This window comes from Phodopus roborovskii, unplaced genomic scaffold (assembly GCF_943737965.1).
Source record: "Phodopus roborovskii unplaced genomic scaffold, PHOROB, whole genome shotgun sequence".
Taxonomy (NCBI): domain Eukaryota; kingdom Metazoa; phylum Chordata; class Mammalia; order Rodentia; family Cricetidae; genus Phodopus; species Phodopus roborovskii.
Window position 1 is genome coordinate 5,954,889 of NW_026126598.1, and position 22,642 is coordinate 5,977,530.

The 22,642-nt window shown below is 45.8% G+C and overlaps 1 protein-coding gene across 3 annotated transcripts in view; it reads left to right on the forward strand.

Moving 5' to 3' along the window:
* Positions 1 to 22,642, forward strand: part of Caln1 (calneuron 1) — a 439,729-nt gene that overhangs the window by 210,792 nt on the left and 206,295 nt on the right. For all 3 annotated transcript variants that reach the window (XM_051204808.1, XM_051204809.1, XM_051204810.1), the window contains one exon: positions 20,699 to 20,842. In XM_051204808.1, the coding sequence (XP_051060765.1) occupies positions 20,699 to 20,842 (144 nt within the window). The remainder of the gene's footprint in view (positions 1 to 20,698; positions 20,843 to 22,642) is intronic.

Consider the following 22,642-nt stretch of genomic DNA (forward strand, 5'->3'; position numbering starts at 1 on the left):
GGTGGAGGAGGGCACAGCATTCATGCAGAGTTCAGAAGACAACTTCCCTTCCCCTTTAGGATTAAGTTTCCCAATGGAATTCGGAAAGCAATCATTTCCCCTTTCTGAGCTGCCCGTTTAATGTTGGAGCGTGGGGATGAGGTCAGCCTGCCTTGCTTGATTTCAGATTTCCTTCTCAAGCCGGAGCTGGTGTGAGGCTTTGAAAATAGTCTTTTCAAAGGCACGGACTTATTTTGGTGAGAGAGCCAGCTTGTTAAAACAAAATGGGAGAGTTGGCCATTTTAAGCGAATAAATTACTTGCCATTGATAATGGGATATTCACACAGCCTGCACTGGAGAACAATGGCTTTCATAAGCAGGCCTTTTATCAGGGCCTCAGGAGGCAGAATGGTCTGGAAAGAATTGGACAGGGGACGAATGGGAGGGCTGGTGTGAGGGAATTCAGAGAGCTTCACGGGGAGGTGCTTCTGGGATTTGCCCAAGGTGCACCTTTGCCTTCCATACTTTTCCCCAGAGTTGCATTAAAGTCCACGTGACTACTTTTTTTATAGGGAGCAACTTCAGGGGATGCCCTTATAGACCCTCAGCAAATACTCTATTGCTGGGCCATCCCCAGCCTCCAGCCCCTCCCTGGGGGATTCTAGGCAGGTGCTCTACTGGTTAGCTACACCTCTAGGCCTTGTTGGCTTTGGAGGCTGGGACTCACTTTGTAGCCCAGGCTGGCCTGAAACTTCCAGCAATCTTCCTGCCTCAGCTTCCTGACTATTGGGATCAGGATGGGATGAGGCAGCTTTTTTTTAACATCAAACCGGGAATGTGATTTGAGTCTTGTTGACATGTGAAGAAAGAAAGGAGACTGGCTATATGATGGCATTGAAAGGTATTCAGTTCTGGATTAGAACCTGGTTCTTTGTTTCCTAGCATTTGTCATTTTGCACTGAGGCTTGGTGCCTTAAGTTATCAACAGCTTTTGTTTTGCTTTGTTTGACTGGGCCTTGTGCCATAGCCTAGGCTAGCCTGGAACTCACTGCATAGTCCAAGTCAGTCTCTACTCACAGAAATCCCCCTGTCTTGGTAGGCCAACAATTTCACAAGTATTTGTATTGTGGACCATTATTTTAAGTAGGCAAAGATGTGTTACTTTTGTTTATATTGTGGAATATTACTTTGTATAAAGGTGTGCTACTTTTGTTTATGCTGCATTTGTTTAATGTATGTAAAGATGTGTGTTTAATTATGTAAAGATGTGTTGCATCTCTTTACTTTGCCTGCCTAAGACATCTGATTGGCCTGATGAAGAGCTAAATGGCCAATAGCCAGGCAGAGAAAGGATAGGCAGGACTAGCAGGCCGAGAGAACATATAGGAGGAGAAATGTAGGCTGAAAAAAGAAGAAAAATAAGGAATGAGAGACAAAGGAGAGAACTGAGGGACACACCTAGGGCAAGAAGCCAGGCAGATGCCAGCCAGACATAGAGAAGCAATTAAAGTAAGATATACAGAAGAAAGGTAATAAGCCTGGAGGCAAAAGGTAGATAAAGAGAAACAGGTTAATTTAAGCTAAAAGAGCTCGCCAGAAATGTGCCTAAGCTAGTACAAGCATTCAACACTAATAATAAATCTCTGTGTCATGATTTGGGAGCTGGTTGGTGGCCCAAAAGAAAAAGCCTGGCACACATTTGTTTTTGTTTCATGGCCTGACCTGTCCAGGATTTCTGCTGGCCATGGGCAGCTAGATGTCTTTGGGGCCCTTGTCTTAATGCACTTATACATTCTTTAATTTTTAAAAATGTTTATTTTTATTTTTGTGTGTATGTACATGGGCATATGCATGTCATATGCAGGTCAGAGGACAACTTATATTGGAGTCAATTCTGTACCTCCATCGTGTGGGGCCCGGGAATAGAACTTAGTTTATTAGGCTTGGTGGTGAGTGACTTCACCCGATAAGCCACATTGCCAAATCCTCTCATGCCATCTTGATCTAAAGGGAGCTATTAAAGGGAGTAAGTGAATAATGTCAAGGTCCCCATGTGTCACCCTCACTGTTCTATGGGAATGCGTTTGTGTCACTTAGGCAAAGAAACCAGTCCACCTCAGTGCTATCTAACTCTGGTTGTTCCTGGCCAGTGGCTTGAGGCTCGAGGTATTGCTGGGAGTTTTGAGCCCTGCATAACATCTGTCCTTCGGCATTTTACTTTATGTTAAGGTTGGGAGGTTGGGAACCACAAAAGGAAAGGTCTTATCTCTATCTTTTGAGAAGGTAGCATTTCTCTGGGGATGCAGGAATGCTGCTCAGGAGTTATTTTATTCAGCAATGAGAAGCATGTGCTATTGCTTGAGTGTGTGTGTGTGTGTGTGTGTGTGTGTGTGTGTGTGTGTGTGTGTGTGTGTGTGTAGGAGTGGGGTATAAAACAGGGTCTTGCTGTGTAGCCCAGGCTGGCCTAGAACACACAATCTCCCTGCCTTAGTCTCCTGCTGCTTACACCGGAGCTTTTGGGGAGTCTCCTATCTCTGTCTCCCAAATCTCCACGGGGCACTGGGACAACAGACACACCCTACCATGTCTTGCTTTAGGTGGTCCCTGGGATGTCTGAACTCAGGTCCTTACCCTTGTGTAGCAAGCATTTTACTCGCTGAGCTGTCTTCTCAGCTCCTAGTTTTATTTTGGCTTTTCCCCCCTTATGCTGTTGGGACTAGAACTCAGGGCCTCCTGCACACCAGAGCATCCTTCTGCCCCGATATACAGACTGTACCCTTAGGAGTTTTGCCTAAGTCCTTTTCTCCTCTTTCTGAAGAACTGCAGCTGATTTACTTCCGCAGCATGGATTCTGCGCCTCTGCCTTTAATATCCACATTAAATCCACCAGACAATTTCATTTACAAAGAGGCCAGTTATTTTCTGATATTCGGATATTAGATTTCCAAGTTCAGGAATGGAATGATTTAATGAAAAATTAACCATGCCAATTATGACCCTGATGTTTGCAGATAAATTCCACTCCGTTTGCTCCTTGTGGGCCCCTCTAAAATTGTCTTCTGAGCCAAATGATGCAATTAATATTCTCCGTCCTCAGCAATTGGCCTAATTTTCCCTGAGCAGGTGCATGTTGCCATGTGAGAGCTAGAGGCCTGTGAGGCAGCACCTGGCTTCTGGAAGGTTCTGAAATGGGCTAGAGGGCTCCAGGGGGATTCTGAGGCAGACACTGGGGTGGACTATTATTTTGGGGTCTGAGATTTGTTAGAGAGGCTATGGAGTTACTAATAATGGCTTGGACAGATAGACAACAGCATGATGGGTGACCTAAGGAGAGTTCAGGCCCACGAGGCAGAGTGTGGTCCCTTCTTATGTCTCGGGGAAAGGATGGAGGTTTCCCCACAAAGGCTTGCAGCCAGCCTGCCTTTCAGTGCTGGGCTGCAGAGGGAGAAGGAGAAATTCCAGGAAGGATATTGAAGGGGAGGGGCTCAACTAGCTGAGGGATACCCACTATGTAGATAGCCTTGTGATGTCTGGTGTTTGGCAGCCTGAGCCTCTAAACATCCCGGAGGAGGCAAGAATTAAGACTCCTGCTAGTCTCCTGAATCCTGTACCTGAGCAGTCTGTTTGGGAGTTAGAGGTTCTCAGTCAGGCTTTCTGCAGGGTTTTCTGTTTCCTGTACAGAAGAAAGAGGCTGCTGCAGATGCTCTTGACCCCACCAATAGTAGTCCGGTCTGCTTTCGAATCCACTCCTGGTGCCATGGAGGTGGCCCATCTCCTCTTAGAATGAACACTACGTTGTCCAGACCCCAGCACTGGCCTGGAAATCATCTCTCTGCTTCTTCTCTTCCTCCTCTCCCTCTACCTCCTCTTCCTCTTCTTCTTCTTCCCTCTTTCCCCCTCCTCCTCTTCCTCCTCCTCTTCCTTTTCATCCTCTTCTTCCCCCTCCCCTCCTCCCCCCCCTCGGTCTCCTCCCTCACCGAGTCCCAGCTTCTGTGGTCGGATGATGGCTGCTATGGTGGCCACAGGCATTTCCTCAGCACCAGTGAGGCCGGGTCCTATGCCAATGGTGGAGTGCCTTTGGAGCCGGATCCTAACAACCCCTTAGCAAGACAGTCTCAGCCGCTCATCCTCAATGAGCCAGTTAAACCAGCAATAATGAAAGTCCAGAAAGAAGATGTATTCGATGAGGCCACATTTGAAGAGAAGCGCAGAGGTCCTATGCTCCCCTGCTCAACACCCCCTCCCCCCAACTTCAGTGTCTTGACATGAGGTTTAGGGTTAACTAGAAAGCAGGAGCCAGACATGGTGGCACATAACTTTGATTCCAACACTTGAGAGACAGAGGCAGGTGGATCACTGTAAATCTGAGGCCAGTCTGGTCGCATAGGAAGTTCCAGGCCAGTCAGGAGTACCGAGTCAAGAGATATGCATAGCTAAGCAAGGTGTGGTCCTGCCCATCACTGACCCATCATTGTCTCAAATTCAGTCTCTCCTGCTAGGTGGTTTGACACGTTGTTAGAATGGTGTGAAATGCCTTCCTGGGAGACAACCCTTCCCTTGGCTGGCATGGAGGCTTCTGCCTTTCCCTTGTCTCAGCATGAGACCCCTAGGGAAGTACTAATTCCTTGGGGTCCTTTGTGTCTGATAGGGGAGGGCTGGGGGTGTCTGATGACACAAGTGTCTACTTGAACTATTTTTATTCCTGTTAGGAGTTTTACATTTTTACTGTCCACAATGTCCTGTAGGTCAGTCAAGATGTACAGTTTCCCTATCCCCTGTCCCTTAATAGCCAGCTGCTCCTATTTCTTCTCAATAGAAGGGATCACAGACATTGCCACTCAGGCCTTTAAAACTCAGCCTGGCCCAATCCCAAAGCCTTCCTGGAAGTCTGTATTTCTTCTATATTCTCTCTGTTTATACATCTTACCCATCAAGTACACTAGAAACCTCGGTGCATTCTTTAACATCCTGCCTTTCCCAAACCTGGACACCTGAGTCTGGGAGTGCTATCCACTAACCTTAGATGTTTCAGCCTGGGTCCTCTGCTGTGGTGTAGAGTGGTATAGACAGGTTTGTTTGTTTGTTTTGTTTTTGTTTTCTTTCTTTTCAGGGTTTCTCTGGATAGCTTTGTAGACCAAGCTGGCTTTGAACTCAGAGATCTGTCTGCCTCTGCCTCCCAAGTGCTGGGATTAAAAGTGTGTGCCACCACTGCCCCGCCAGACATGTCTTTAAGTTCTTACCCTTAGGCTGGACCAGCTACTTACTCACTTCTAGTCCCTCCGCAGACTTAACCATCTTCATCCTCTTATTGGGGGTTTAGGACCAAAGGCTCAGCTCCCACAGGAATAACAAATGAGCTGGGGCTGAGGGCTCGGCAGTTAACAGTATGTACTGTTCTTTCAGAGGACCTGAGTTCAATACCCAGCACCCAAATCCTGTGGATCACAGCAGCCTAGCTTCAGGGAATCCAATGCCTTCTTCTGGCCTCTGTGTATCTGTGGTCTCTGTCTCTGTCTCTGTCTCTTCTCTCCCTCCTCTCTTTCTGCCTTTCTATCTCTCTCCCTCTCTCTCAAAAATAAATATGTAACTTGCTTTTTAACTTTAGAAGAACCCACATTTAAGAGACTTTGGATTGCTTTTTTTTTTTTAAGTGTATACATATGTACCTTCATGAGTTTGTGTGTATCCACATGCATTTGATCCCCTGTAGCTGGAGTTACAGGTGATTGTGAGCCAACAGGTGAGTGCTGGGAATCGAATATGGGTCCTCTGCAAAAAGGGTAAGCACTCTTACTTGCTGAGCCCTGACTTTGGCCTTTTAAAGCATTGGAATTTTTATAACTATAGGACTTTCAAAGTTGGCCTGTGTTTTATGATATTAAGATGAGGCCTCAGAGGACAAGGATTTAAAAGCCTTAACAGCAATGTGTTTGTGAGTTGACAATGGGCACGGTAGCCCAGTCAGTGTTAGCTGTTATCTTGATAATACCCTATAATCATCTGAGAATTGAAACTCAGTTGAGAAATTACCTCCTTCAGATTGGCTTATGGGTGTGTCCGTGGAGTGTTCTCTAGATTATTAATTGATGTAGGTGGGCCCAGCCCACTCTGGGTAGCTCCATTCCCTAGGCTGGTGGCCTTGAGATGTGTAAGAAAGTTAACTAAGCAAGAGTCTGGGAGCCAGAGACTGAGCAGACACACAGCAGCCCTCCATGGTTTTTGTCTCCGGTTCTTGCTTACATTCCTGCCCTGCCCCCCTTGAGTGATGGACTGAGACATGGAAGCTTTGACCAAATGAGTCCGTTCCTCCCCTAAGTTGCTTTTGGTCCGAGTATTTCATCACAGCAACAGAAAGGAAACTAGAGCAGTCAGGAACCCGCCCCAGTGCGCTAATTAAAGAGATAAACAACGGTGGAAAGCAGAGAGAGGAGATGTGATCAGTGCACACAGGAGGAGGGGAATTAATAGAGGAGCCCAGTCACCTCATGCTCACCTTTGGGGTTCTCACGTGAGACTAGGGTAACGGGGAAAGGTGTGTATAAGTAAGCAGTTGTGAGGGTTTGCCAGTTAATATCTCAACTCTGTTTTTGTAATGTGTGCCAAAGAAATCTTTATAGCTTGAAGTAGGGGGACAAGCTAGGTCTGGGGAGAGAATTGTTCCTGCTCCCCATGTGGCCTCACCATAATGGGCAATTGTCCTCTTCTGGGAAGAGGTCCTGTTAACTTCTGGAGAATCTAAGATGTCTCCGGGTTCAGGAGGAGACACATCCTCAGCTTCAAAAGGGAGGTGAGGTAGGTGTGGTAGGCAGGCACCCCTTGAATGGTTAACCATGCTAATGCCGAGTCAAGCAAGATTCTGAACCAAAGTCAAGGAAATGAAGGCAGAGATGGCAGGCTTGCATCCTGATTTTTGTTACTCGATTCTACTATGTATCTTGGGTGTTGCCAAGTTCCTGGCCCTTTTAACTACATTATGGCTGAAGAACGTGCATTTTAATAATGAATGAAGTGGTGGTGTTGGCCAGTGGAGAAAAAGCAGGTATGTCAGGATATGAAGAGTAATCATTTCTGTTTTAGGTACTGGTGGCACAGGGAGCTAAAATGCTAGGGGCATTTCTCAGGATTTAAGGACTGTTGGGCTAGGAAGATAACATAGTCAGCATGCTTGTCATGTAAACATTTGGGTCTGGGTTCTATTCACAGAATCAATATCAAAACAAAACAAGACAAAAGTCCAGTGTGGTGGTGCATGTTTATAACCCCAGTACTGGGGAGATGGATACAGATGGATCTCCATGGCTAAGTTACCTGCCAGTCAGCCTAGCCTAACCAAGGACCCCCATCACAGGTTCCAGGGATAAGCCCACACAAGGTGGACAATACGGAAGGAACAACAATCAAGGTTGATCTCTAGCCCTCTCCTCTCCTCTCAAAAGAAAATAGTACCAGGAATGGTAGTAGACATGTTTAATCCTAGCACTTGGTTAAGCTGAGGCAGGAGGATCAAGAATCCCAGGCTATACTTGGCTAAACTACAAAGTCAAAACCAGCCCTGAAGTATATACAGTGAGACCCCTTCTCAATATCCAGCCTTCAAAAATATTAGAAAGAGATGTTTGAGAGATGGCTCAGCAGTTAAGAACACTTGTTCATATAGAGAACCTGGGTTCAATTCTCAGTACCCACAAGGTGGTTCACAACTGTAACTCCAGTTCTAGGGGATTCTGTTCCCTCTTCTGACATCCCCAGACACTAAACATATTTGCAGGTGCTCGCAGGTACATGCAGGCAAAACACCTCAGACATAAAATGAATAAAGCTTTGAAAACATACTAGAAAAGAGGTAACCTGATCCATAACATTATATACCAACAAGACAAGGCTAAACTTGAGTTTAGCATTTCAGGTAGGTTAAAGCTGATGGGATCTCTGCCCCTTGACTGTAAAAGAACAAAGCAAAAATGGAACAGAAATTGACCATGGAAGCCCACCCAAGCCAGAAACAGGCTGGGTGCCCCTGTCTGGCACTCAGGATGGGAAGGAGGTAGGGGAAATGAGATTTAAATATGTATGAGATGACTTAGGCTAGAGGGTGTCTTTGTAAAATGGCATGAGACAAAATTCCCAGAGCCAAGTGATATGGACATATGGTGAGTGTGGAGAGAGAGGGAGGCTGGGGGTGGGGGGCAGCAGTCAGCTTGAAAGCTCTCACTCTGCTGTAGACCCTCACTTTGTGATGATCAGCAGGATGTCTCGTTCCTAATGTACAGCACTAGCCCTGAGTAGGGCCATCTGTGTTCTCAGAATCCTCTGTTTAAATGGAGACTTAGAGCATCCTTTGTTGATGCATGGCCAGCAGGGTAGAGGCCAGATGCCATGGAAGCCCTGTGCAAGTGGTCCTAGTACAGTTCGCCATCACTTTTAAGTCCATTTCTTCCAGTTGTGTAGACAGTAATGCAGACACACTGTGCCTTGACAGGCTCTTCATTCTGCCTCATTTGATCTTAAGACTCCAAAGGTTCAAGTGTGACTTCCAACTGAGGCAGGATGAAAAGAGAAAACAGGGGGGCATGGAAACAAAGAATTAACATCCCCTCCCTCTGGAATCTGGCTGGGAGGGAACAAAACTGCCAGGGACCGGAGAGATGGCTCATTGGTTAAGAGCAGGTACTGATGCCTTAGTGGACCCGAGTTTAGTTCTCAGTGCCCATGTTGGCTTCTCACACCACCTGAAACTCCACTTGCAGAGAATCAATCATTTCTGGTCTCTGTGGACACCTGCACTCATGAGTACTGCTCTTCACGCACAACTAAAAGTAAAGTAAATCTTAAGGGGGAAAAAAAAAAAAAGGAAACTGCCTATGATTTAGCAATCGTTTCCTGGAGATATCTCAAGCAAGGATGTTTAAAATGACTGTCCTAGTTAGCATTCTGTTGCTGTGACAAACACCATGACCAGCAGCAACTTTGGGAGGGAAGGGGTTATTTCACATCACGGTTGTAGTCCATCACGAGAGAAGGCATGGCAGGAACTCAGGGCAGGAACCTGCAGGCAGGAATGGAAGTGGAAGGCCGAGGAAGAACGTTGCTTAGTGGCTTTGCTGCCTATGGATTACAGAATTCAGGGTCACCTGCCCAGGGGTGGCACCACCCACAGTGGGTTGCACCCTCCCACATCAATCATTAACCAAGAAAATGCCCCCCCCCCACACACTTGGCTACATGTCAATCTTATGAAGACATATTCTCAGTTGAAGTTTCCTCTTCCCACATGAGCCTGGTTTGTGTCAATACACTGTGCGTACATAGTGCCACACTGTGTGTGGTAGCCTTGAGTGTGTTAACATTCCCCTCTCATCCCTAAACTTAAACAGTGCACCTTGTGAAACCTTACAGCTCCATTTGCAGAGGGGGGATTCTTTAAGAGAAATAAGTAAAGTAGCTCATATATGTTCTTCCTTCCTTCTTTTTGTTGTTGTTTTGGTTTTTTCCAGACAGAATTTCTCTGTATTGTTTTGGAAACTGTCCTGGAACTAGCTCTGTAGACTTGGCTGGCCTCGAACTCACAGAGATCCGCCTGGCTCTGCCTCTGGAGTGCTGGGATTAAAGGCGTGCACCACCCACGCCCGGCTCACTTCCTTCATTCTTAATCTTTAAATCTTGTTGTAAGTTAGACCCTTTGAGCAAAATGACATAGAAAGCTATAAAGTTGTGCACATACACATATGTGTCCATGTGTCAGGCAGAAATCCATTTCAAATGTCATCTTCAATCTCTCTCTGCTTTAGTTTTTGAGATAGGGTCTCTCACTGAATCTGGGGTTTATCAATATGTTAAAGTTGCCTAATCAATGAGCTTCAGATATCTCTCTGTCCTTGCCTCCCAGTGCTTGGGTTACAGATGTGCACCACTATGCCTAGCTTTGACATTGTTCTGGGGGACCCAGACTCAGACTCTCATGCTTGAATTACAGGTCCTTTTTTTCACTGAGACCCTATACCTGCTACTTAGAGACATCTAAGCATGCCTCTCCCCCTTGAGAACTCTATGCCCATGTGTTCAATGTGTACTCCATTCTCATTGCCTCTGCCTCTAAATTCCTTTGCTTCCGTTAAAATACATACTCTCCCTTCTATGAATAAACTCACTAGCTTTATGTCACTCTGACTCATCCTGCTGGCTAGTTTTAACTCTCAACTTGACACATCTAAAACCACCTGGAAAGCTAATCTTAATGCGTAGTTATCTAGGCCAGGTTAACCCATGAGCATGACTGTGGGGACTTGCCCTGACTGTTAACTGATACAGGGAGACCCCCCCCCCACCAAAGCACCCTGAACTGTATGAGACAGGAGAAAGATCAATGAGAGAAACCCTATAAAGGTCCATCCATTTTTCTTTACTGGTAACTGCGGATATAGTGTGACTAGCCATCTCTGTGACACCATTTCAGTGGTGGACTATATCCTGTAACATCACCTTTTACTCCCCTATGTCCATTTTGCTCAGGATGTTTTATCACAACAAAATAAATAAAACTAGACTACCCATCTTGATATTCTTTTATGCAGTGTAGTCAAGATTCTGGCCTTACCTGAGTAGCAGTTCCTAAGGGAGAAAGAACTCCTTAGATCACTCCTGGGCTGGGCTGTGTCTTACCACAACCTCTGACACAACACTTTTTATATAGACTGTGCCTCCACTTTAAAGAATTCTGTGGGATCTTGACTCATTTCATTTGCTATTCTTGCCAATAGATATCTGGTCAACCTCTTTTTTGCCATCCTAGATTAGATTCTTTAAGCCTGGAAGGGTTTAATCACTAACCATGTCTCCTAATGTAGTATCTGATGGATAGTAAGCAAGCAGCAGCTGTTTGTGGAGTGAATGCCTATGATTTTTTTTTCTTTTCTGACCTTCCTTTGAGAAGGTAGAAACCCTTCCTAACTTTTCTCTGTGTTAATATGTTTTTAAACTTATCTTTATGTTTGTGTGTCTGTGTATAGGTATGTGTATATGAGTGAATTGCCAGAAGAAGATGATGGATTCCCTGGAGTTACACATAGTTGCTAGCTACCTCACATGGGTGGTAAGACCAAGCTCAGGTTCTCTCCAAAAGCAGTACATACTCATAATCACTGAGCCATCTCTTCTGACCCATGTTATTGTTTCCTCTGAATAAAGACCTGCCTGCCTATATCTTTCATCTTCAGGGTCATAGTTACCTCACCTAGGAACTGGATCTTTCCAGTTTTGCTACTTTTCAATGATGTGTATCCACAAAACACGTGTTCCATTCCTCACTTTATGCAGTGAAAACTGTCCTTCAGGGTTGGGGAGATGGCTCAGAAGACTCAGTTGAGGACCTGAGTTCAGATCCCTGACACCCATATAAAATGCTGGGTGTGGTGATAGGCATCTATAATACCACTGATGGATTGGGAAAGAGACAGGTAGATCCAGGCCACTCACTGCAAAGCCAGTCTAACCAAGTCAGTGAGCTCCAGGTTCAATCAGAGACCCTTTATAAATAAAACAAAAGGAGATGCAACTGAAGAAGACATCTGACATTGACTTCTGTCATCTACATACACACACATACAAATACACATCCACGTACACACTACAAACATGCACACAATGCACATATAATCAACCCCTTCAACACATATATACACACAAATGAAAACTCACATTCATCCTAGGGATACAGAAAACGAATAGACTTTTGCATTCTGTGGGAATCACACCAGGAAATTGGTTGTTCTTCATTACTAATGTGAAGTTGCAAATTGGTGTTGTAAATGGCAGCTGGCTCCCAAAGTCAGGGTGTTAGTAATAACATTCCCAATGGCTGGTGTCTGACCTTCCCCTGAGTCTGTCTTCTCTGTGCTAGGTGGACCTTTGTCCTTGTCCCTGCCTCACCTGGCTGTATCTTTATGAAGATCTCAGAGATACAAGGCAGGATTTTGCCAGAACCCTTAATCTGGATACATGGGTCTCAGTACTGGTCATGGGTAATTTTAAAATATTTCTGTTAGTGTATATGAACTGCATACACTAATGGGTTATGACATCTCCATACACATATCAAATGCATTTTGTTCATATTTACCCCACGTAGCTCTTTTCCATCCCACTCCGACTCCTGTTGATTTCTTTTCCTTCCTCTCCCCAACCACTCCTCCCTCCTTATGCCTTCATGTAATGTGCGACCCAGTGAGTTTCGTTAGGGTTACTCAGAGGCTTGTAGGGTGGGGGGGGGGTGGGATTGCATACTAGAGCACAAGCATCATAACTGGCTAGACCACTGAAGAACCTGTTACTTCCTCCTCCAACAACTATTAGCTGCCTGTAAATCCTTAGAAGAGCAGAACCTTATGACTTCTCTAGCTACTATAATCTGTCTATAAATCCTCAGAGAGGGACGGGGCTTTTAAGCTCCTCCTTTAAGCCACCATTGATTGTTTATAAATCCTCAGGGAGGGGAGGATCCTTGTAAGTCCTCCCTCCTCAGCAACAGGACAATTTTAAAGAAAGAATGGTTGCAAAACAAGAAGTCGTTCTCTTTGGCTGTACAGCAAGATCCTTTCTATCCAAGGCCCTTTGGACTCAAGACTGTGAGCATCACTCTAAGGCAGAGAAGCAGAGAAGCCACCAAGATCCCCATGGGAATGCAGATTTCGCTTCTGGACAATTTCACAGGCAGTGATTGGATTCCTCCTCTCAGGAGACGTGTCTTATCGTGCATCTTTTATATTTCATGTGCTGGGGGGGGGACAGCGTGCTATTGAAACTGGGATTGGATGGGTGTTGCCTAAGTCTTTGAGAAGCCAATGAGCAGAGACAGGAATGGAAATCTGCGAATTGAGCTTTATTCAGAGAGTCATCAAACTGAGAAGACGTTACCACCCTAAAAGACCTGTGTTCCGTCTCATCATCTCATCATTAGTGGTTAATGTAGCCAGTGGACTCAGAGATAGTCTTCCAGTATTACTTCTGCTGATGTGATGACACCTGCTAAACACGACTTATGGCTCACAGTGCTAGGTTACAGTGCATCACTGTGGGAAAGTCAAGGCAGGAACTTGAAGCAGCCTGTCACGCTCATAGTGAAGAGCAGAGACAAATGCATGCATGCTTGCGTCCCACTCAGCTACTTTTCCTCTACTCTTATATAGTCCAGGATCCAAAACCAGGGATGGTGATGCCCACTTTCAGGCTGGGTCTCCTCACATCACTTAAGGATCAGGATAACTTCCTATTGACAGGTCTCTTGGCCAACTTGATCTAAACATCCTAGGTGATTCTAGGTTGTGTCAAGTTGACGATTCTAAACACTAACCATAATAGTAAGTCATTCCACAGTTTAGTACCCCCCCCCATCTTGTTTGACCATCTTGTCTCTGAGATTCATTGTTTGTGCTTTTTTTTTTTTTTTTTAATTACCACACCCTCTCTCTGTGTACTAGGGGCGTGGCAAACACTGAGACTACCAAATCTCACATTTCCCTTGAACATCATGCATATTCAAGGTAACTCAGAACAAACAAATGATGTGTATTTGCTGGGCTTCTTGCAGCATTAACATGCAGATTTCTTTCTGCAATAGAAAGTGCAAATATACTCTTCATAATGTGGATTATAAAGTGCCTCATCTTTCTCTGTGATGGTTACCTCTAATGATTAACTTGATACAACCTAGCATCCTCTGGGAAACCTGGGAAGAGAGTCTCATGAAAGATTGCCTACGTACAATTGGTCTGTAGGGGTAAGTCTGTGGAGTATTGTCTTGATTCACTTAACCGATGTGTGAAAAAAGTGCCCATTGTGGACAGCATCATTCCCTGGGTTTGGATCCTGGGCTGTGTAGATGTAGAGAGAGGGCTAAGCATAAGTAAGCATGCATGGAGTCGTTGCTCTCTCTTCTTGACTGTGGATGTGATGTCACTGGTACTGCAAGCTCCTGCTATTGTGACCTCTCTGCAGTAATGGACTATAGGCTGGAATTGTGCGCTAAAACAAACCTGCTCTCCTATAATTTGTTTGTTTTTGTTGTTGTGGGTGGGGGTGGGGGGGTTGGGGTCAGGATAGCTTGTCACAGAAATGAAACAAGAAAATTCCCTATCACCATCACAGACATCACTTCTGCAGCTTATGAAGGATCTTAGAGGTACTGGGTTTTCACTGAGCCCAGTCATACGTTTAAGACTGGAAAGGAATCAAAGATGCCAGCAAAACATGCTCACCTAACCCTATGCATAAGCAATCCCAACCCCTCTCAATATGCTCGCGCACACACATGCACGCACACATCACCACCACCATCCAAAGGAAGAATATTAGTAAAGAGTACATGCTCATGGCTTATTCCCAAATGCTGGAGCTATGGTCCCCACTCTCTGCATGGAAGAAAAAGTCGAGCCAGAGCCCACTGGTGCTGTGTGCCAGACACAAAGGGGTCCTGTCTGCGCTAATGTCTCTGTTGGTTTTACAAGCATCTTTCCAAACCGTGCTCTGCTAATAAGAATAAAAAGAGGCACACATTATTACCTGTCTCTTCCAGTCTGGCTTGCTTCAGCCTGGATAGACTGAATTTCCAAGAGCTCTGTGATGGGATTCTAGCTCCGTGTTCTGTTTTCTCCCCCATTTCGTGGCTCCTCTGAAACAAAGTGACATTATTGAATGTTCTCACAGGCAGTTGTGTGTGACATGGGCGGGGAGAGGGGGGGTACCTTTTATCTTTATGCAGTTGTTACCACGGATTGTCAGTGCCTGGGCCCCAACAGACCCCCTGACAAGCCAGGTCCAGCCAACAGTCTAATTAAAAGTACTGTTAATGGTGACAAACAGAAAAGGGATGTTTTTGGATATAATCACCTTACTAGAGAAAGGTCCAGAAGGGGTCCAATGAGCCTGCAAGTCCATCTTCAGGGTTGTGACATGAGGTTTAGATTTAATGAGAGGCTATGCATATAGCAGGGTGCGGTCCCATCCATTACCAACCCCTCCTTTTCATCAGTCTTCCTGCAAGTTGGTATGTTAAATGGTCAGAACGGCCCTGGCACCAGAGCCCCAGCTTTTCCTCTCTGTAGCAGGAGATCCTGGAGAAAGTCCATTGTTCCAATAACTGGTAACTGAAGGGAGAGATGCAGTGCTACTTTGAAATTGCTTCCCTCTTGCTAAGATGGTTGCAGTATCAGACAAGGACAGCATCGACCTAGTGACCTCTGGCCACAGACCCACTCCTCACAAGGGCACCGTTGTCTGTCCAGTGTTAAGGATACAGGCCAAAGTTCACAGCGATAGCTGGGGCATGTGGAGTCCCCAGGAGCGATGTGGGGCTCTGCAACAGACAGCGTCATAAATATGAAATGTACCCCCAGATGGTGATGCTATTTGGGGAAGTTTTGAAAAGTTTAGGAAGTGGGACCTAGTTAGAAGATGTAGGTCATTGGGGGCAGGGAGTTGGGCCTGGGATCCTAGTGGAGACACACACACACACACACACACACACACACACACACACACACACACACACACACATGCCTGGCCCCTTTGTGGTTCACTCTCTGCATCCCAGTTAACTGAGGGGTGAAGAACTCTCCTGTGTTACACACCCCTGCCACCATGGTTTATCCCCAGATATATGGGTTCAAGTGATTATAGACGGAACCCTGTGAAATGATGAGGCTAAACAAATCCTATAGCCCCCGAGGTCTTTTGGTCATAGTGATGGCCAAATTTACTAATGTGGAAGGTGTACTAGGTACTTTTCTTATTGCCGTGACAAAATGGCCGATAAAAAGCAGCTCGGTGATGGAAGGGTTTATTTCTGGGCACATTGTGACGGTGCAGATCATCTGATAGGAAAGGCATGGGAGGCAGGAGTGTGAGGCAGATGGTCACATTGCATCCACAGTCAGTGTGGATGGAGGGACAGAGGGGGGACGCTGGTGCTCAGCTCACGTTCTCCTTTCTGTTCAGTCGAGGACCCCAGCCCATGGAATTATGCCACCAACAGTGTACAGTGATTCCCACTTCAATTAACTTGATCTGGAAACATCCCCAGGACAAGCTCAGAGATGTATGTAGAGCCGAGATAATTCTAGACACCAAGTGACAATATTAACCGTCACGGAAGGGAACTACCCTGTTTGGTGCTGTCAGCATCCTCAAAGATTGTGCAAAATTGACAATGGTGTGAGGTGGAGGTGATTCCCCGGCAAGGAGTAATCCCAAGAAACAGGTTCAAGGGGCATCTGTCTATCCACAACTCCAGCCACGGGCCCTGCCATTATCTCACATTTCCTTCCAGTCTATGAACTATCCTGTCACCAAGTGGAAAATGTCACCCCTAAGACTGGAAAGAGGTTACACTTGACCCACTGTCCTAGTTAGCTTCAACTATCATGTTGACCCAGTGTGGAGTCTTTTGATCAGAAGGTCTCAATAGAAGAATTGCATAGATCAGATTGGGCTATGGCCATGTCTTTCTTTTGGGGTACTGTCTTGATTATTAATTAATGTAGGGAGGCTCAGCCCACTGTGGGTGACACCATCCCCTGGGCAGTGGCCCTGAGCTGTGTAAGAAAAGCTAGATAAACCTAAGCCTGAGGGTGAGCTAGCATGCAACATTCTGTCTCAGCTTCTACTTCAAGTTCCTGTTTGAGTTCCTGCCCTGACTTGCTTCAGTGATGGAGTATGACCTGCAGGTATTGACAAATTAACCCTTTCCTCCCCTAAGTTGCTATTGACCAAAGAGTTTGATCGCAGAAAGAAAACTAGAACACCCGCTTTTGAGCTGGGGAAAGTGACCCTGGGGTGTGGACCAACTGTCTTGAAACACTTCAGGAGATCCTGCCTGTGCATCCTGCCGTCTCCAAAGTCTGGAGTCAAACTGCATGGGGCTCTGGTGTTCTTTGGTGCTTTCTGCCATGACTGAGTTCTTTTTTTCAGGATATGTGGGACCGGGTAGGAAAACTTGAGAAACTTGGGTATGTTCTGCTGATGGGAAAGGACTAAAAATAAAAATGCAGACAAAGAGCTTGGATTTGATTGAAAACTTGTTTTTATTCTATCCATGGAAGGGAAGGAGAGGCTGGAGGGGAGGGCAGATTAATAAAGTATGTAAGAGAACACCAGCTTCCTGCTCTCTCAAAGTCTTTAATGATGTTCATGAATCCACAGAACTGGGGGGGGGGTAGGAGCTATAGGGGCCTCATAGCCAACCCAGCTCATTTTACACAGGAGCAAATTGAGACCTCTGGTTTTGGCTGCCGGCATAATTAGCTACTAAGCCTGGCCAGAAGCCTGGAGTCGTTGCTCACAGGCTGTCTCTCTCTCTCTCTCTTTCTCTGCTGGACCCACGTGTGTTTGCAAAAAGCATTCCACATGATGAGCTATTATTAACAAAAGATTCAAAATTACTAGGAATACATGATATGTATGTATATATGTATATATGTATGTATGTATGTCTATGAGTACAGGTGCCCTTGGAGGCCAGGGAAAGACATTGGATATCCTGGAGCTAGATTTATAGGTGGTTGTTAATCATCCAACATCGGTACTGGAAGTTGAACTTGGGTCTCCTGTAAGAACAGCAAGCACTCTTAACCCTGGAACTATCTTTCCAGCCCCATACATAATTCTCTCTTATTTTTTAATGTAATCCTATTTAGTGCGTATAGTGTTTTGCTTGCCTGTGTTTCTGTGCACCACTTGTATGCCTGGTGCCCACAGAGATCAAAAGAAAGTATCAAATCCCCTGGAACTGGAATTACAAACAGTTGTGAGCTGCTATGTGGATTCTGGGACTTGAACCTAGGTCCTCCACAGGAATAACTAGTGCTCGTAACCACTGAGCCCTCTTTCTAGCTTTCCAGTCCTATAATCCTTAATCTATTGAGGCTGATGCATTTGCAGTAATTAGTCTGCTAGCTCTCGCTCTCTCTAGCGCCCCCTATGGTATGATCAGGGAAAACATGGAGATGAAAAGTCTGTGATGAGACAGTTGAGAGAAGACAAAATTTCTTTTCTTTCTTTACTGTGTGTGTGTGTGTGTGTGTGTGATCGCACACATTGCATACACATTGGTGTGCATGCCTATGTATAAGCTCGGAGGCCAGAGAGACAGGGTCTCTCACCGCACTTGCAGCTAGGCTGGTGTCTGGCAAGACTCAGCGCTTCTCCTATTTTTGCCCCCACACAGGGCTGGGTCATGGTGGATGTCATGTGAAAGCGGTGAATGGCTTTCTGAATAGTGAGCAGATTGAGAGTCGGGCATAGCTGTGGTGAGCAAAGACTTTTTTTTTCCTCTGGAATCTGTGTAAGCTGCCTGGTTTTAACTCTCAACCTTATACAGCCACAACTTCTATACAATGGAATGTTTCCCTTTGCTCTTGACTTTGGATCTGGCCAGCTGCTGGACACTGGCTCTGTTCACCGCAATGGTGGACTTTGACCTGGAACAGTGACCCCAAACAAACCCTTTCCTCCCTTATGCTGTTTTTGGTCAGGGTGCTTTGTGACAGCAACAGAAATGAAATTAGAAGTGGCATCAAAGGATGATTGTGTCTTTGGAGAGGAAGGAAGTTGTTTGCCGAAGAATCTCAGGATGGAAGTGCATAATCACCCGGGAAACAGCCCTGGGGATGCCAGAGTCTAATCCCCTGGAATTCCAAGTGCTTCCTTGGAAAGAATTCTTGCATGTGATCGAGTTAAGGCTCTTGAAATGTGAGATTGTCTTGGGTGATCTGGGTGGTCCCCAAATCCAATGCAAAGGTTCAGATAAGAAGGAGGGGGTTGGTGGAAATATAAACCGTTGCAGACACTGTGGAAACCCACATGGAAGGCCCTCTGCAAATGAAAGACAACAGCTGGGGAGATGGCCCGGTGGTTAAGAACACATATGGTTCTTCCGGAAGACCTAACTTTGATTGCCTGTGCCCACATTAGGTAGCTCACTGCTGCCCGTCATTCCAGCTCACGGTGATCAGGTGCTCCCTCTGGCCTCGCGTGGCACCTGCACTCACGAGCACATATTCCTCCCACCCCACAGATTCATGACTTACCTTATGATCTAGCATTATTACTCCTGAGTACTTGCCCAAGGGAATGAAAATCTAAGTCTGTGCACCACAGTTAAACCTGCACACTTGTGATTATTGTTGCACTAGTCACAGTAGTTTGAATCCTGACCCAGTCTCTGTGTACTTCTACACACGATAAAGGAAATGTAGTACATGTATGCAATAGAGTATCATGCTGCCTTAATGAATAATTGAGTTCTGTATTTGGAGGGAAGCTGAAGGTTAAGTTAAGAGGAATACAAGTTTTATGGCCCCGGGTGCTCTTCTTACCATTGAGCCTACTCTGCAGCCTCCCAATGCTGCATTTATTGGAGCAACTCCAAGCTGCTGCAGATCCAGTGTTCTTTTGATACACAAGATGGACCTCTTGTCTTTAAACTTCTGATCTCAAATTCCTCATGCCTTGCAAAGGTGGAGGGGGGTGGGGACATGATAGGAAATGTTCACTCAATCTAGGACTACCAGCTTTAGGAGCTCTGGGGGAAGGTATAGGTATAACCCAGAGTAAAGAGACTTCCTGCCATGCACAATGAGCCTTAATGATAGCAGAGCCAAGTTCTTTTCCAGACCAGGGAGAAAGTGATTAAAGTTCCTCCGAACCTCCATGACGTTCGTATTGAGCTGTGGCTGTTTATAGTCATAAAACAACTGCAGATTAGAGGGATGAAATAGAAACAGTGGGAGTCTCACCTCCTGTCCTCCGAGGTTATTAAACACTGCATGCTGCCAGCAGCAGCAGGGGGATTCACACACTTTCCCCCGACCCTGTCATTTCTGCAAGGCTCACACAGCCTCGCCCTTCATCAAGGCAATTTTCTGCCGGGATCCCTGCCTGAGTGCCTACTGCAGTATGTACAGATATTTAGGGCCATTTGCCTCTTGCTTCTCCTTTTCTCTCCCATTCCTCGATCCCTTCTTTCATTTCCTGGCTCTCCCCCCACCTCCTTCTTTTTATGTTTCACTTTATAATTGTGTGTGTGTGTGTGTGTGTGTGTGTGTGTGTGTGTTCATGTGGAGGGATGCACACATTTACAGGTCAGAGTTTGACTTTGGGGGATCTTCCTTAGTCATTTCTCCACCTTATCTATTTGTATATTTATTATTTTGAGGCAGCACCACACACAGCTCAGTCTGTCCTCTACCTTGCTATGTAGCATGAGATATCCTGACCATCTGATCCTCCTGTCTCTACCTTCCTAGGGCTGGGATTACTACTGGGCATCACTATGTCGAGTGTATGCAGGGCTGGGGATGGAGCCCTGTGGCTCCATGTACGTCAGGCTGGCACTCTATCAGCTGAGCCTCACTGTTGCTGGAGCATCTTTCCAGCCTGGTCCCACCTAGCCCTTTGCCCCAAATAAACACAGGGATGCCTGGCCAATCAGTGTTTTACTCATCAACTAATAAGAGAAACATATATACAGAAGGACATCCAGGACATCCCCCATCACCTCACTGCTCCACTCTTTCTTAAATTGTTTCTCTCCTGTGTCTAGTCACAGCAACAAGAAAAGCAGCCAGCCTCCTACTGGTACAACGAGATGCTACCTGTTAGTCACCCATGGTTTGAGTGCAATGAAGCAGCCACGTGACTGATGGACTTTCTGTGCTTTTTTTCTTGCAGAAATCCGAGAAGCCTTTCGTGTTCTAGACAGAGATGGGAATGGCTTCATCTCCAAGCAGGAGCTGGGTATGGCCATGCGCTCTTTGGGGTACATGCCCAGTGAAGTGGAGCTGGCTATCATCATGCAGCGTCTGGACATGGACGGTGAGACCTGCTTAGTACTGCCAAGCCGTGCCTCCTGCCTCATTCCCTGGCCTTGGGACATATACAGCTTGAGACCCAGCGTTAGGAGGAGAAACTTGAACTTGATCTGGGTTTGCACAATGGGGGCCATGTGAGCAGGGATGGTTTGGGGACAGTTAAAGGAATAGATAGATGAAGCTGATTTGGTTGATGGAGCAATTAGACTCCCCTTTCCTTTTCCTCCCATTTTATTTTATTTATTTTCCTTTTTTTTTTTTTTTTTTTTTTTGAGTGTGGAGAGCTCAGCGATTAAGAACACATGCTCTTCCACTGATTCTGTGTCCAGCACCCATGATGGATGGCTCACCAACATCTATCACCCCTGCACCAGGAGGATCTGATTGATGTCTCCAGCCTCTGTCCGAAGATACACTAATGTACACACACACACACACACACACACACACACACACTCACAGGATATAAACCTTACCTTTCTGTTTTCATGCGTGTGGCGTGCACGTATGTGTATGTTTGTGTGCACGTGTGTGGAGGCTTTCAGGATGATATTTGGAATCATCTTTGATTGCTCTTCTATCTTGTTCACTGAGGTAAGACCTGTCAATCAAACACAGAGCTCCTGATATACCTAGTCTAGTGAGCTACATGCTGTGGGATTCCCATCTTCACCTTTTGCACCTAGAATTATAGGTCACAGCATCCATGCATATCTTATGTGGGTCCTGGGGATTCAAACTAATGCTCATGCTTGCATGGCAAGCACTTAACAACTGACACACCTCTCTGTCCCCTACCTCCATTTTAAAAGCAGCTTGTGTGTGTTTGCACACATGTCTATGTGGATTTGCACATGTGAGAATGTGAGCACATTTGAGCATGTATGTGTAGAGGTGAGAGGTCAATCTTGACTCATTCTTGAGGCATCACCCACCTTCACTTTTGACTCAGGATTCACAACTGGCAACCATTCCCCATGAGACCCTCTTGTCTCCACTCCTCCAGTGCTGGGATTCCAAAGATGTGCCTCTATGCCTCTGTCTTTATTTTTTTTTAAACTTTCTTTCTAGTGATCTGTACTCTGGTTCTCATGTTTTCAAGGCAAGTTAAGGACAGAGGTGTCCTCCCAGTCCTCCAAACACTGCTCCACCCTTGGAGCTTAGTTCTCACCACAACTTACAGGCAGCAAAGCTGGTAGGAGATTCCCCCTTTCTCCAGCAGTTACTACTGCTGGTATAATGTTGTGGAGGTGCCTTGTAAATCTTGTTGGGTTTCAGGAACTTCCTGAGACTTGTAAGTTTTGTTTACTTCCTGAGTCTTAAGAGCTTCCCTCCAGAAAGGAGTGTGTTAGATAGGAGGGAATAGCAACAGAACAGCACCACAAGCCAGATAAAAAAGATAGCTGGTATAGGTCTGTCATCCCAGCAGTTTGGAGGTTGAGGAAAGGTGAGTGCATAGTCACAGTTTGCTTTGTGGAATAGCAAGCTGTCCAGTTGTGTGCTTTGATTGAGAAATGATCCCCAAAGGCTCATGTATTTGAACACCTGGTTCCCAGCAGGTGGCGCTGTTTGGGGAGGTTATAGAGTCTTTAGGAGGTGGAGCCTTTCTGGAAGAAGTACATCCCTGGGGATCTGCTTTGAAAGTTTATACCCTCGCCCTATTTCCAGTTCATTCTGCTTCCTGTTTGTGGTTCAAGAGATGATCCATCAGCTTCCTGCTCTTCTGCTATGCCTATCAGCTGCCATGTCTTCCCACTATGATGGGCTCTTATCCCTTTGAACCAAAAGCCCAGACAAACCCTTT